Below are 13,438 nucleotides of genomic sequence, written 5' to 3'. Positions count from 1 at the left end.
AAAAGGCACAAGCGGGCATTAATGACATGAGTTTCTTGTGTGAACATTTTATAGGCTGGTCGGTTTTACCAGGCAACACACTGCAAACATGAAGTTATCCCATTCTGGCACCTTTTTTTTTTTTTTTTTTTTTTTTGACTTCTGGGCTCCCACTTTCTGTCGTGCCACTTAGCTGTAAAAACACACATTAAAATAATATTTGAGGGGGGATGAACACAGAGGAGATCTTTAGAGAGGTATGCCGTGAGCGGTTGTAAACGTGAGAAAAAGAATGAAGAAATGATGAGACAGGGGGAGAGGGTTAGTCAAATAATGACAGGAAAAAAAATATTGTAGCTATTTATATGCAAAGAGGTCTAGTTTGCAGGCTACCGAAAATGATCGGAAGTGAAGCAGCAGCCCTGTGTAGCGGGCGAGTTGGGGGGACAGACCACAGCCACCTGCCCTGCTGTGACGTGCCAGAGCCACAATGGGCCACACCAGCCGGCCACAAGCCTGTCCAGGCGTGACAGTGTCCCCTGAAGCTCTGTGAAATAGCCACACCACTAATTCACCTTAACTTGCTCTACACGTGGGGAAAACCCACCAAGTGACAGTGGCGAAAAAGTTAAGCCTGACCCTGGGATGGTAAATGAGGTGGGAAGCAGCGATTCCTGCGAGGGCTAAATATCTTGGCCAGCAAAACCGGGAACTACCTGAGCAAGTACTTACTAGGAATCCTTACGGAGATTAGAGATTTGCAGGCAAGTGGGAAGATGGGATCAGCCACTAACAAAAGAAATATCCACCGGCTTAGGGAGATCAGCATCCAGCTGCTCAGTGCCTCATGATTTCCAACCGTGAACTCCTCGAGGCAGCTTGAAGCTGGTTTTGAGTCTGTCTTTTGCAGCACGGACTGTGTTGGGGAGGATCCTGCTCTCCAGTTCGGGGCTTTATACCCCGCAGTAGCACAAAAAGGGAATCATGGCTCTGCTTTACTCTGCTTGTTTTGCTCAGTCCACCCCAAAAAGCATCACTGAGCACTTGTTTTGCTTTCCTTTATTTTAACTGAGCGTATCAAGCCCCACAACCTGCCTTTGCCTACGGGCTTGCTCCCAACCCACAGGAGAAGGTGCTCACGTGCCAAATTGCCAAATGTTCTGCTTTGCCATTTGGGTAAACCTCCCCTGGCCCCTTGAGCTGCTGCCTGTAAGTTGGTGACTCGGAGCCTGGGATATTCGCGTCTTGCAGAATCCCATTAATGCAACAGTGGACGGTGGAAAAGCTTTGCAAGACCCTGCAACCTCTTAGCAGAGCTGACAGCCTGTTGCTGGTGGGTTAGTGAGATGCTGAGCGGGATTTCAAGGGAAAGGCTGCCCCTTTGGATTTTATGCTTAATAACCCAAGGTCACTGTGTTAAAGCAGCGTGCAGGAGTTGTTCAGCGTGCGCAGGCTGTCTCGGCTGTGGGCTGCCCTGAAATGGGTCAGCGTTCTGGTCTTGGTTTCAATGGCTACCCTGAACTGTGTTGTGCTTCCCTTGCACGTTTGAAAAACATGTTATCTTGGCTGAGTGAGGGGCTGATCCTTGTGCAGAGAAGCAGAATCTGGGGGCGGTGACAGCCCAGAGCACGCTGGCAGGATCCAGGGCTGTGCCCGAAGGGTCGGTGGCAGCACGGCTCTCCCTGCCCCCAGGTTTCGGCAGGTTCCCCAGCTACCCCAACCCTCTCGAGATGCAAGAGCTGCTCCTACCCTGGAGCCACTCTCCTTTCCCTTTTCAAAACTGATTTATTGCTAGACCTCCCTACAATATAATTAGTTTTGTTCCGTCTTGGCCTTGAGTGACCTCCTGGTGCACGAGTGGTGATGCTGAACTGGAGGATTTGAGAACAAAGAGTTTCTGCAAACACTTTCTGGGAAAAATTCTCTGGGAGAGGTCAAGGACTTCATCTGGTTTATGAATCCCAGACAAAAGCATCCACCCTACTTTGGTAGCTGTGATGAGTGATTGTAGACAAGTGGGCCACTAACTTGAATAGATTTTGCATCAGACCCCTCATTGGTGCAGCAGAAAGCATGAGATGAGGCAGTGGAGTGTTTAATATTAATAGAGTAATGTTATTCTAACCTTAAATCTCTCTTCAGGCAGAAGTGCCCCTAAATCTAGGGTACTACTGTGTTGCTGCTGTCAAAAATAATGTCATTCCACTTCTTAGACTGTAAATGAGCTTGAGCAATGGGAATATGTTAGTGGTGGGAAATACTCTATTGTTCGCCTCGTTTGGCAAAGTGCTGAGCCTTTCCAGAAGTTTTAGAAATTCTTGGAGCAGTGAAGGCACTAGTCCCATTTCTTCTCTTGTGCTGTTGCACTGACACGTGTATAGTTCCACTAAAACTGAATTTGATTGCTGTTGTTAATGGATAAAGTGTATTGCTGTATGGCATCAAAAATCTCCAGTCATTTGAATTCTCACAGCTTGGCTTGGTTGCTTCAAGAAGAAAATGCAATGCTGACAAGCTTTGTTTAACTGTCGTCCAGGGGTTTGAAGGAGTTAGGGACTCATTTTCATATTGAGAAAGCAAGACCAACCACTTTTCTCCATCCCCCCCCTCCCCTACCCCCCAAAAATACCTTGACTTTGCAATGTTCCTGGCTGGAAAAAATCCAAGAAAAAGTACTTTTTGGCACTTTTATAGCTATGGTTTCATATTTGTGAATTCAAGTGCCTTGGGTATGCTATGAGATAGGAGTTTGTTTTTCTAGATGGCATTAAGATATTAAAAAACAAAAAAGATTCTAGAGTTCCTAATAAATGATACCAACCCACAACACAAATAAAAAGTCCCCAAAACATCTGAAGGACATGGACTCTTTCAGATTTTCTGTTCTTTCATATCCTCTCCTTGGAAAACTGCATCAATCTTTGTAGCTTATCATATAAATCAGATTTGAAAATGTAATTCAAGATTTCTTTTGCTTTAAAAGCCCTGTAGAAAACAGAAGCTCAGCCCTTGTCCTGGCTGCAAGCTGGAGCAGCTGCAAGGCTGCTCTGCTTTGCCTTAGCTGGAAGGGCTTGCTAACGCCTTCCCCCATGACTGATCTGATCCTGCCACTTCAGCATAATCCAGGATGGGGAAGATGCCATGGAGCTTTATGTTAGCATAAGAATTCCCCCAAAAAAGGGATTTCCTCACAGTGCTTTCAAAGCAACTTTATGGTTGTCTTTGTATTGCTGGGTGGATTCAGTCTCGTGGAGGATTTAGATCCTTCGAGCCAGATGTGGGTCTTGTTTACAACTGAATTAGCCTTTTCTGGAGTCCGCCATAACCTTGCTTGACCTGTGATCCCTTTGGTGTTGCGTATTTTCCTCTTATTTGGCAGCAAACCTTTGAAAGAGTTTTTTAAGATGCTGAAGAAACTGGATTAGAAGTGAAAAGTGGGCATCCAGCCTGTGGTCTACACTGACTACGTCTCCCATCTTCTTGTTTTAAAATAATTTAAAATTTAAAATATTGCCTTTTTTCAATTAAAAAAAATAAAAAGATTTCTTCGCCTACCACCACAAGCCAGCTGATTTTTATTGCCTTGAATTACCTTTTACTTTCTGTGAGCAACCTCAAGAACCCCGCTTGAATGCCTTGTGTGAGCAAACCCTGCTCACGAGTAAGCTGCAGTGGGTGGGATCAGGCCCATCATTTCTTAGAGTACCTTGATCACAAATCCACCCTCAGTGACCACGTTCAAGCTGATAACCAAGAGGGAGGTTATCCTGCCGTGCCCGTTTCTCCTGGCACCTTGCTGGGGGCTGTGGGATGCAGGCAAGTCCTCACCAAGGACAATTAAAAAGTTTCTGAGGCAGAAATGGAAACCCCGCTGTGCTGGTGGGTGGAAGCAGGGATCCCTTGAAGGCAGTTTGCAGATTTTTCAGGGGAATCTATCCTCTAGTGGCAGCTGTCTAAGGCCATGATTCCTTGCATGCGGGAAAAGGGGAGGTGGGGGTGGGTACAGAGTAGAAGCCATCACCCCATCGCACATGGACAGCGATCCCCTCTGAGTCGCAGCAGATGTTCTGCGTTGGCAACGGGCACGTTATCAGCCTGTTTATTCGTTTATCTCAGGAAGAAACACCATTTGGCAGCAATTTGCTGCCTGGCAGTAAGAACGAATGGCTGGTGAGAGGCGTGCGCGGCTTGCAAACCATGCGGCGCCTGTGCGTGCCCCTTCTCCATGCGTTAGCCTGTGCGTTGATGTGTGCGTATGGGGCTGCTGTTTCACACCGAGCTGGGTTTCTTACAGGGGCCTGTTAATGCAGAACGGTATTGCTCTAGCGTGCCAGCATCTCTCAAAGGAGTCGGTGGAGTCTCACCTCTTTCGGTCAGGGGGGATTTTTATTTACTTGGGTGCAGCCAGCCCTGGAAGGAGCGGGCAGCCGAGGACAGCACAGCCGAGGTATACCTGCCCATTGGCAGCCGGTTGTGCCTTGAGATTTTCAGTCCTTTCTAGACGAGCTGTTTGCTGTAACCACTGGAGGAACCTGCAGCACAAGGGCTCGCTGCTGAAATATATCTGAGGTTTCTAAGGAAGGTGTTGTTTCAGCTTGGCTTCTCCTGCCCATCCTTGGTGGCAGTGGTCAGCAGCCCTGCATACTGCCAGCGTGCTGATCTCATCCCTTCTGGGTTTGGGTTCCTACCCTTGCTGTCACTGTAGCTTGTGGTTATGGTACTGGTTTGGGATTTTTGTGTTCAACAGTGAAGAGAAGTCACCCCTTTGAAAGCGCCCATCGTTTCCCCTTGATTACACAATAGGGACATGCCTTCTTCAAAGAAATCCCAAAATATACGATGATGTTTCAAGATCTAGGGTGTTGCGTGATCACATGCAAATTAACGGCAAGCTGATGTGTTTTTTCTAAGTGGATGAAATGCGATGAAGGATGGGGCTTTTGTTTAGCTCCTCTTTGCAGGGCAGGTGGGGGAGTACTTGGTGTTGGGAAACTTAGAGGCTGCAAGCACCATCAGACATCCTACAGCTGCATGAGCCGGGGCACTGATCTTGTCCGAACTCCCTTGTACCACGTCAGGTTTGTGCTGAAAGGGTTAATTTTTGCACCATCTGGCTTTGTGCTAGATCAAATAGTGTTTGTGTTGTGGTAGCCAACGTGAGGCCAGAATAAGCTCGGGGTAATATGCTTGGCTAATCCAACAGAAATATGATTATGTGCCTGTTCTTGCTACAGATCATATCTGCAGTAATGTGTGATTTAGTGACACACCAAATAGTGATTGTGGAGACATGGGAGAGGGCTTGAGGGCTGCAACACCTCCCCTGTGCAGACAGGCGGAGAGAGCTGGTGGGGCTCAGCCTGGAGAAGGCTCTGGGGAGACCTTACAGCACCTGCCAGTACCTAAAGGGGCTGACAAGAAGCTGGAGAGGGGCATCTACGAGGGCCTGTAGCGACAGGACAAGGGGGAACGGCATTAAACTGAAAGGGTAGGTTTGGATTAGATATAAGGAAGAAATTCTTCCCTGTGAGGGCGGCAAGGCGCTGGCACAGGCTGCCCAGAGCAGCTGGGGGTGCCCCGTCCCTGGCAGGGTTCAGGGCCAGGCTGGATGGGGCTGGGGACAACCTGGGCTGGTGGGAGGGGTCACTGCCCGGGGCAGAGGGGTGGGACTGGATGGTCTTTACAATTCTTTCCGACCCAAACCATTCTAGGATTCTATGGCTTGAGGGCTGTAGATAACCTGAATGTGATGATCTCCTTGCATCGGGCAACAGAGACACAATAGGAATGTCTAACTCAAATTAGGTACTTAACTTTAAACAAGTAATTAAGAGAGAGAAATCCCAGTCTTAATGCAGGATGACTTCCTAGGGAGTCACCTGTGACGTAGAAATCAGGGTCATTTAACTTTGCATTTTGCATGCTGTAGTGACTTCCTAGGTGCTAATCTGAGGTTAAGTGAAAATGAACAGCTGGAGTTGTACCGTATTTTGCAAAATGTCCTGTTTCAAGCAGCAAGTTCATTGAAGTGCTGTCTGGGAGGCTGCGCTGTTCCTGTGCTTGGCAGGAATCTCAAGACTAATACCTAAGAGGATTAGAGGGCATCGCTGAACGTTAAACAAGATCCAGGCTAAGCGGTCTGCACCATTGAGTTTGTGCTCCAGGGGCTGTGCAGGGAAGCTGTTACTTGCTGATCTGGAAAAAGAGTGGGCTTGTGTGGGAAACGCTCTTCCCTCAGCTGAATCCTTCCTGTAGTTTCTGTGTCCCTCAGGCTCCCGCCTGACGCAGTGTTTCCACCCTCTGCCCATCTCACGGGCTCATGTGCCCTTGTGCTCGCTGAGGATGCCAACTGTTGCAGGGGATGCTGATGATCAGCAAGTTTCTTCTTCTGTGATGCATTTAGCTCTTCTCATGTGCTCCCTTCAGCTCTGTGTTGTCTGGTTGGAGAGGGAAAGGGGTGGGCATCCAGCCCACCAACGTAGGGTTGAGCTGGAGAATTTGTCATAGAAACCTCAAGCTAAAGGCTGTTGTTGGCTGCTGGAGCAGTATGACCTTGTGGTACGTGATTTCCCCCTGAAAATCCACTTACTGTGCAGAAGAGGGGTTGGAAGGCAACCTTGTCTCAGGAAAAAGTGAAGTACTAGGTAATTTGGATGTTGATCTCCAACCCCCTTTGTGGAAAGGATACATGGAGGCTGTGCCCCCTGCAACATCCCTCCCTTTGCAGCATGGCAGCGTGCCCCAGGGTTTCGTATAGATTTCTTCCCATGCTATGGCAGGAATCAGGGTTTTAAGGTTTGTATTTCATCTCCAAATATTGATCTATTTGATTGATTTGAAAGGAAAAAGGCATTAAGACCCCCTGAGGGAATGGTGCCTCGCAGTCCGCACTAGCACAGGCATGGCAGGTGTTCTAAGGAAAAAGAATGAGTGTGGAAATGTGCGCGTTTCTTTAGGTGTGTGGAATGGTTGACAGTAGAAAGGAGGGTAGTGGTCCGAGTTAGGGTATAAATAGTCCTGACTCCAAGCACAATTGTGTTTCTGCTTTTGCTCTTATGATCAAGCCAAAAATGGATTCCTGATACCCTGCAAGAGGAGTGCAGCTTGGTGTACTGCATGAATCGGTCATTCAGTGGAAGTTAAAAAAAAAAAAAAAAAAAAAAAAAAGCCAGATGAAGGAGGTATCTCAATGAAAAGGCTGTTATCCAGCAGTGATGCAAGAGAAAAGCCTGTGAAAAGGCTTTGCTGCTCCAGCAATGACTGTTGCCCTCTGTTTAGGAGAAGGATGCAGAAATTTTATCAGCACACCACCTACAGTGGAAGGGCCTCATGTTATTTGTGCCAAATCCATCTTTTTGTGGTAAGGCTTCCACAGAGTTTCATGGTATCATTTCCTCTGGATTTCCCTTTTTTGTTTTTGCCTTCATAGTGATGAAACCAGGGGTATGAAAAAGACTAAGTTCTCTTTTGAGAAGAAATGATGAAGAGATAGAAAAAGTGAACCATGGTAGATGACAGCATTATTCTGTTATATTTACCCTGTAGTCAGCATCCTTGCATTGTGTAACACAGGATGTTGCATTTTTTGGCATTTTTATTGCTTCTATCTTTAGAAGCAGCAAAGAATTGTGTCTTGTATTCTTCATTTGGGTTTTGCTCACTTTGTTTTATATATCATAGAGGTTTTGCCTGAATCTGTATCTTCTGCATGGCAACAAAGAAGGGATAGCTATAGGAACTAACTGGTAATTGGGAAAAGCTGACTAATGGCTCATGCAGAAACGTTATCCTGAATATTGAATGCCCTTAAACAGGTTGTAAGAATCTAAATGATGGAAAATAACGCCATGCTGTGGGCAAGACTAGATGTTGGGAAAGTGCTGGTGGTGTGTCCGCGTTGGAAGAGGCACAGAGACACCAGCTCTGTGGGCAGTAACAGTGACTGGAGAGCACGGTGCTGTGCCAGCGCGAAAGCCTTCTCACTGTTCATCAAACTTATGGGTAGGAAAAAGATGTTAAAGCAAGAGTGACATGAGGGAGAGGGAGCTGGGTATTATAGCATAAAAGAACCTTTTGTCTTGTTAATCTTTTGCTATGACAAAATATAGCAGTCCAGTTAAATCTGCTTTGTGCGTTGGAGCTGCAGGTTTTTAAAGATGGTCTAAGGCAGCTGCAGCCAATTGTATTTGCACAGATAAGCTGGAACAAATAAGTAAGCACAGAAAATCTGGGTAGATTTATCTTCAAAGCATTTTCAAACAGCTAATTGAAAATTATCCAAGCCACCTTCCTGATTTCTCGCATATTATTGCATTAATTTGCTGGCGAATGGGAAGTGCTTGGAAAACACAGAAAGGATTTGTGAGTGCTAAGCTTTACTACTTGGAATTTATTTAATTATAAATGTGTACTTGCTCATGTGATAATTTAAAGCCAATTTCTACTGCTGCCTTCCATGCTTCAGACTCCAGTGGGACTAAGCACACAAACCCACGTCTCCAACATGAGGGGTGGGCCAGGGCATTGCCGCTGCCCCCTGCACTTCAGCTGGCCCTGCAGCACTGCTGGCGAGCACAGGAGCACAGTGTTGGGTGCATGGCCAGCTGCCTGCTCCTTAGGTGTGTTTCTCATTCCTGAAACGTTTCCATGTGTGCAGGACAATGGCGTTCCTGTAGGAATTGCTTACAAAAGGCTCCAGGCTGGTCCCGATGCTGCTCCTGGCAACAGCAGCATCCTCTGTATTGCTGAACCAAAGGGATGCTTTTTAAAAGCATGCTAAAAAATGCAAGGTTCACACTTTGTGTGAGATGGCTAAAGTTCCTCAGCTGCCAGGAAAACAACTCAATGTTGCACATGAACAACCTGATCACCCCATGCTTTATCTCCCTTTAACTGAACCAGCACCCTGAGGACAAGCCCTGTTCACAGGACTGGGACGTGGGTTTATCTCACTTCTGGGAGACTTCCTCACTCCTAAACCAGCAAGTGGATTACACTTGATCCATAGGGTGTTTATCAGCCATGACAGAAGTAATACTGATAATCCACTGATGCCAAACTACCCAAGAAAAATTTAGAATGAGAAATTAAATGTACAAACCTAGATGAATTTGTCCCTTTCTGGAGTAACATGATCTTGCTACTGGGATGTGGACTTTCCCAAATTCAACATTATTTGTTTGGCGAGGTTGGGCTGACTCACGTGTCAAGGAGAATAACTGAGGCTGCCCCGCACAGCCACCAAGCATTGCCGGGGGCTGCTCCTCCCTGGTTTGCAGTACACTTTCTCATCATTTTTAATCCCTCATTCCTTTTCCTTAGCAAATATCTCCATGTGTGCCATAGAATTGAAAAAATGATTAAGTCTGCTCATAAACCGTAAACTGTGCTCAGCTATGGAAAGCAGAAGTTATGAATAGATGTTATTTGCCACAATAATGCCCTATAAAAGTCAAGAACCATAGAATAAAAGGGAAGATTAACTATTATTGGGCATGCTTCAGCAAATAGGATTATTTTGCATGTCAGTTATGAGTTAATTTGTAACATTAATCTAATCACAGTCCTTGGCGGAGACACTGTGACTGGTCCTGTGACTTTTTAAATGATCACCTGATGAAAAGCTTGTAAGTTTTACTATTGATTTAATGCTAAGTATTGGGGAGGGGGGTAGTCTACAGATTTCATCACAAAATACAAATCATACACTTCCATTGCCTTGCTACTTTTGTTGTGTTGACGTGGTGATGTTGGCAGTCTGGAAGCAGCTGCACAGTGAGAAAAAAAAAAGAGTTAAAATCTTGCAGCAAAATGAGTAAATCTATAGCTGTGAGATAATAGCATTGGGACTGATTCAATGTAAGCAAGAAATCACCAGCTGAGTCATTAAAAAGAGAGATGAATGGGAAGCAATAAATGGATGGCTTAGATGAATAAGAATGATTAGGAAATGCGTGAAGTTGGTTGGGTTTTTTTCCCTAAAGATTGTATTTTGTCCTCTGAAGTGCCATATGGCTCCTCTGAAAGTGAACATTCCCAGTGGATGTGTCACTGCCAGTTTATAAATACTTTGGGGTGAGAAGAGCCTGGTGGACAGCAGCGAGCAGGGGTGGGCTTCCAGCCCACAGCACATGGGCACAAGTCGTTAGCCCAGGGCCATCGGGGAGGTGGCCAGGACGTGGGCTCTGGGGGCAGAGAAGGCTTCTGTGTGTGGGGAAACATCTGCTGCTTGGGGGAGAGGCTGGCTGATTTCTTGGAAATGTTTCACCCTGTGTTTGCTGTTAAGTAGAGCTTGGAGGTGACCAAAGCTGAAGGGGAGGATGGTGTGACCACCTGGTTTTCAAGGAGTTTTCTTCTGCTTCAAGGAGAAAAAAACTTTAATGAAAAGATGTAGTCTCTTTCCTGACCCATGAAATAGCAAAATATCAATATATGTTCATGAAGTGTCAAGGGAGATATCCCAGTGCTGGTAAAGAGGCAGTAGGAGTGTTTCCTCCAGGGTCAAGGTGTGCCACTTTGGGAGCCTTTGGCTCCTGCTCTCAGCAGCTAACTCACAGAGGTGGGCTTTTTCGGTCTGCAGAAATCCGTGATAGCAAACTCAGTCCCCAGCCAAGCAACCTTCTTTACAGGCTCAGTCAAATGTAATGTCAGGCTTATGTTTGATACGGAAAGCGTGCAGCTGAAGTCACCCAGCTGCTGTGCAGGAGGCATGGTTGATTTACACGAACGTGAACATTTCCACCCCTTAGAGCCTGATCCGGTACTTGATAATCACTTCTGACCTTAATAAAGTTGGAGTGCTAAACCAGTCTTATTTATTGTTTCCAATATTGCATCCAAAGACAAGGAAACAGATTTAAAGCTCTAAGAGTCATAAGAACATTGGAGGGACAAAAAAGTGGAAAAAATACAGCCTTGCTTCCAAGGCATTAACTTTTTTGTGCCAACACATTGCAACAGTCTGTCTCTGCAGCAAAATTTCAATCCCTGCAGTTAGTGTTTTGCATTTACACATCAAAGTTACCCTGTGCTGCATTCGGCCAGCTAAAGTAGAAGTTACCTGAAGGAGTCTAGGGTGGAGCTGGCAAGCAGTGCCCCTCTGGCTGCCAGCTCCCCCTGCCCCTGCGCTGTCATCAAATTCCTACTAAAATCTGGACCCTGGAATATTCTGCACACTCCGTTCCCCAGACAGGGTAATTGAGATGGAATTATTTGCCAACAAAAGGTGGATCCTATTTGTTTAACTTGCCTTAAGGACCAGACCTGGCTGTTTAAAATTTGCTTACGTGTGTGGTCAGCCCTCTGCCCTTCTGGGGTGGGAGCAGGACCTTAGTGCTGCTCTGAGCATCACGTTCTGCCAAGTCCTCCTGCCCTGGCACCTGCAAGAGCTGCCAGTACAGGGCAGCGCACTGGTGCTCGTGCACGTGATTACCTACCAGCCAAATGTCAGTAAGTTTTTCCAGAAACACACAGGTGAGTATTCACTTCTTCACCAAAGGCTGCAATATTCCCCGGTTACAACCATCTGAACACAGTTCACTTTATTGGGGAAACAAATGCCCTTTTGTCCTGTTCCCTGCTGATGAGGCTGATCGATCTCTCAAAAGTTTTTATAGGAACGTCTTGAACTGATAGTGGCAAAAAAATACTGGGAAATACAGGATGCTTTGAGGCTGCTCTCTAAGAAAACAGTGCTTGCCGCGCATTTGTTGTGAATTGAAGACCTCTGTTCAAGGGAGAACCTTACTGTTTTCATCATTTGTATTTCAGCCAAGGCATTTGAGAAAACATACCCTCGGTTGCTGGCGCGATCAGGTGCTGCAGTACACCGGAGCCGGTTGGGAGAAGGCAGTCTGCATCAGTAATCAGGTTAGAGTCAGCTGCCTCTGCCCTCCAGCTCGCTCTGAAATGGCACGTAGTCTAATTAGTTGTAGAAAGGATTTTACTGAATAGCTGTAAACAGATCCGAGGGCTTGGAATAAAATCAATCTGACTGTGGAAACTTTTCAGGATAATTATAAACTATTATTGGCAGAGTGTGAAAGAGAGACCAAAGGACTTTTAGCAGTGGGAAACTTGTAGCTGTGCACGGTGTTCTCTGCGGGGGGAAGGAGAGGGACGGAGGTGAGGGTCTTGCTGTCGAACCAGGGGCTTCTTGAGAGGAGGGCTAAGGGGCTTCAGATGGCAGGGAGACTGCCTTTAGAGGTGGTTGTTTGGGGTTTTTTTTAGTGCTCTGGAATGTTTTGTTCTTTTCTATAATGTTCATGTTGCCCCGATAACCGAGGTACCAAGGTACCCCATGGTGGAGGGTATGCAGCCAGCTGAACTGCACAGCGGCGTGCTAATACTTCATGAAAAAAGCAAACAGAAAAAGAAAGGAGCAGGTTTTGAGCATGGTTCTATAAAAGGCACATGTGAAAATTCTCTCTTTACAGATCAGAGCGGTCCTGGCTCAGACCTTCACCATCTCCCTACGGATGTGAGCGCCGAAAATTGCATCTCCCGGATCAGCAGGTCCTCACCGCCCCACAAAGCCATCCTGGCCACCAGCCCCACCTCGACCTGCCAAGGCTCCGTGTTCCCCTTCATGGCAATGCCACAGAATTCAACTGCAGAGAATGGCTTTTGTTTTGCTCAGACACTCGACTTCTCCTGCCCATCCCCTCCTCCCTGCAAGCCCAGCCAGACCTTCGATGCCTCAAGCGGGCGGGAGCCCCGCGGCACTGCACTGAGCAACGGCACCGCATCCTCCGGCGCACACAGCCCCGCCGACTCGTGCGCCGAGCCCCTCTGCTCCGCCACCCCAGGGGACGAGGAGACCCAGTTCAACGAAGGGATTAAATATGTGTCGGCCGAAGGGGAGGAACTGGCGTGTGGCTGGGGGGGGTTCACCCCCAGATGCTTGCAGCTCTGTAACACCTCTAAGGGCGTCTTGTTCTTCCTCTGTGTGGCCTCCTTCCTGCAAGGCATGACAGTGAACGGCTTCATCAACACGGTCATCACTTCCATCGAGCGACGCTTCGACCTCCGTAGCTACCAGAGCGGGCTGATCGCCAGCTCCTACGACATCGCAGCATGTGTCTGCTTGACCTTCGTCAGCTATTTTGGAGGAAACGGCCACAAACCGCGATGGCTGGGCTGGGGTGTGCTGGTCATGGGCTTGGGCTCCCTACTCTTCGCCTTGCCCCACTTCACCACGGGACAGTACGAGGCACATTCGGCGGCGGAGGTGGGCGTCTGCGGGGGAAACCAGAGCCTGCCCTGTGCCCAGGCTGCCTCCAGCCTCTCCAGCTACAGGTTCGTCTTCATGCTGGGGCAGTTCCTGCACGGGATGGGAGCCACGCCACTCTACACACTCGGCGTCACCTATTTAGATGAAAACGTCAAGACTAACTACTCCCCTGTGTACATTGGTGAGTTGAGCTGGAGGGGCAGCTGGAGCCCGTGAGCCGGGCGATGG

General features: G+C 47.4%; 1 protein-coding gene across 2 annotated transcripts in view; it reads left to right on the top strand.

The window, feature by feature from the left end:
• SLCO4A1 (solute carrier organic anion transporter family member 4A1) overlaps positions 1-13,438 on the top strand; it is a 28,619-nt gene that overhangs the window by 872 nt on the left and 14,309 nt on the right. Inside the window, exons 1-2 of one of the 2 annotated variants that reach the window (XM_005243831.3) lie at positions 12,052-12,102; positions 12,414-13,391. In XM_005243831.3, coding sequence (XP_005243888.1) covers positions 12,566-13,391 — 826 coding nt within the window. In that variant the 5' untranslated portion in view covers positions 12,052-12,102; positions 12,414-12,565. Of the gene's footprint in view, positions 1-12,051; positions 12,103-12,413; positions 13,392-13,438 lie in introns of those variants that run through there. The other variant, XM_055814559.1, reaches the window with a different exon arrangement.

This window comes from Falco peregrinus, chromosome 9 (genome assembly GCF_023634155.1).
Source record: "Falco peregrinus isolate bFalPer1 chromosome 9, bFalPer1.pri, whole genome shotgun sequence".
In the NCBI taxonomy this organism is placed as follows: domain Eukaryota; kingdom Metazoa; phylum Chordata; class Aves; order Falconiformes; family Falconidae; genus Falco; species Falco peregrinus.
This window is presented reverse-complemented; position numbering and strand designations above follow the sequence as displayed.